Genomic DNA, 2,500 nt, shown 5'->3' on the forward strand with positions numbered 1-2,500 from the left:
CTCATTCTCTTCTTCATCCTTCTTCACCTCCTCGTCTTTATCCTTCTCCTTCTCCTTCTCCTCCACCTCCTACTTTTCCTTAGTGAACTTTCATCACGAAATGTTCCGCAAAGCATTGATTTGACTCTATGATATTATTGCCAATAGAACGATTGGCCTTTCGAATCGTGAATGCTAGAAAAAAAGTTTGTTGCTATTGATGCAAATAGGTTGGCTATTCATTGATTTGCTCAGACTATTCCAGACGGATTTTGTTTACTTAATTTTGTGTATATATATATATATATATATATTTTTTTTTTTTCTCTCAATTTTTTTTTAATTTATTGACTTACTTTTTTTAGATTATTTATATAATATATTATAGTATATATTATAATATATTATAGTAAAAATTAGATTATTTATATAATTATCATAGTAATAAAAATAAAATACACATAAGATGAAAAAGAAAATGTCTGTATCTTTAAAATCGTAATTCATATCTATTATCGTGAAATTAATGGGTACATTACTGTTGAGGTTTGAATATTTAAGTATTGGTTATATATTGGTTGATTCATCGATCCATAGATTCAAGTTAGATTAAGTTGATCCATAAATTTATAGATTTAAGTTGGATTAAGTTGAACCATAGATTTATAGATTGAAGTTAGATTATATCGATCTGTAGATCGATAGATATAAGTAGACTAAACTCGACCCATAGATCCGTAGATTCTATTTAGATTAAAGTTGATCCATAGATCCATAGATTCAAGCTGATAAGTTGATCCGCAGATACGTATATTCGTATTAGATCGAATTGATCTATAGATCCATGAATTCGAGTTAGATCGAATTGATCCGTAGATCCATGATACTCGATTTAAATCAAATTGATCCATAGTCCCTTCGAGCTAAATTTCGATCAGTGCGAGAGTTGTTGATTTAACAAAATAATGTGTTGTCAAAAAATTAAAACTTTATTGCAATAAAATTTTATTGCATAAAACATGTTCTATATATAAAAAAAAAAAAAAAAAATAAAGAAATAAATAAAATCCCTAGTTTCAACAATTTTAGATTGACAATTAAAGTCTACTTATAATAATTATAAATCAACTTATTTGTTTATCAATTTGATAAAATCCAGTTGCTTCGATATATTTAACTACTGTAAATTTTACGTTTGTTAGATCTGCAAAAAAAAAAAAAAGAAACAGAAGAAGGAGAAGAAGAAGGATAAAGTAAAAGCGAAAAATTAAAATAAAAGGAAAGATAGAAAAAGAAAGAAACATAAAATAAAATAAAACAAAATGAAATGAAATGAATTGAAATAAAATTGGCCGGTTCATATATGCTCTCTCTTTCTCTCTCTCTCTCTTTCTCTCTCTCTCTCTCTCTCTCTCTCTCTCTCTCTCTCTCTCTCTCGAATCCGTAAGAGATAAGAAGTAATAGTGTTAAAAGATCGAAGTTGGGTTGTAAGGACAAAGAGGAGAGAAGGAAGGTGCACCTTAGCAACGAACCAACAAGAAGTTCTTGCAATGCGTTCAAACCGAATACGATCGAGTGGGCATAGCGTTGCTCTTAGCGTGGGTTTCGGAATACACGAGCAGACATATCCGAGCGGTCATTGTCCACCGATTGGCTGCGAGACTAGTCCCATACGGGCCGTACCATGTACTGCCCACAGACTTCCTCCTTTTTTTACACCTTGCCTTGTCTCTCCCTCTCTCTTTCTCTCTCTCGTCCTCTCGTTCTCTTGTGCGCGAGCGCGTGTTTCAACCGTATCTTTCCGACGCACAAGCTGAAACACCAACCTTCTCCGAACGATCTCACAAAATCGGGAACTTTGGAAATTTACGAAGACTTGTGCTTGTTCTATGAATGAATTTTTTATTCCATCCTTATCAGTAATGACAATGATTAATTTTTTTTACAATTGAGGAAGAAAAATAATTTGTCCGTTTTCTTTTTTTTATTTTATTTTATTTTATTTTATTTTATTTTATTTTATTTATTTATTTAATTTTTTTTCTTTCTTTCTTTCTTTCTTTCTTTTTTTTTTTTTTCGTGCTCTCTTTTACGACTACGTCCACGCACATATATGCGTATGTATGTATGTATGCGCGTATTTGCGCACGTGTACATATAGCTGAAAAGGGAAACGCATAATTCTGCTCGTTTCCGCCAACCTGATGTTGGAAGGCGTCGTCCTCGGTAAAAACAAAAACAGCTATGCTTACGCAGATCGCGAGTGGAATATTATAATATATATTGCTCGTTCCCTTTCTCTCTCTCTCTCTCTCTCTCTCTCTCTCTGTCTCTCTCTCTCTCTCTCTGTCTCTCTCTCTCTCTCTATCTGTTCCATTCGTTGAAACCGATTAGAGATCGAGAATAAACGAATTTATCGTTCATTTATATTTCATTGAGATTAATAATATTATTTAATCATTTTATATTATTTTCCCTTTTTATTTCAGTTCGTCGAGTTGGGTATTGTATCGAGTATAGA

The 2,500-nt window shown here is 32.1% G+C and overlaps 1 protein-coding gene across 1 annotated transcript in view; it reads left to right on the plus strand.

The window, feature by feature from the left end:
- The window catches only part of eIF5B (eukaryotic translation initiation factor 5B), a 35,788-nt gene that overhangs the window by 26,596 nt on the left and 6,692 nt on the right, over nt 1-2,500 (plus strand). The window contains exon 15 of the mRNA XM_085656365.1: nt 2,469-2,500. This exon is cut by the window's right edge and continues 130 nt beyond it. Coding sequence (XP_085512491.1) covers nt 2,469-2,500 — 32 coding nt within the window. The remainder of the gene's footprint in view (nt 1-2,468) is intronic.

Source organism: Vespa mandarinia, chromosome 4 (assembly GCF_050613455.1).
Source record: "Vespa mandarinia isolate Hongniang chromosome 4, ASM5061345v1, whole genome shotgun sequence".
Lineage (NCBI taxonomy): Eukaryota > Metazoa > Arthropoda > Insecta > Hymenoptera > Vespidae > Vespa > Vespa mandarinia.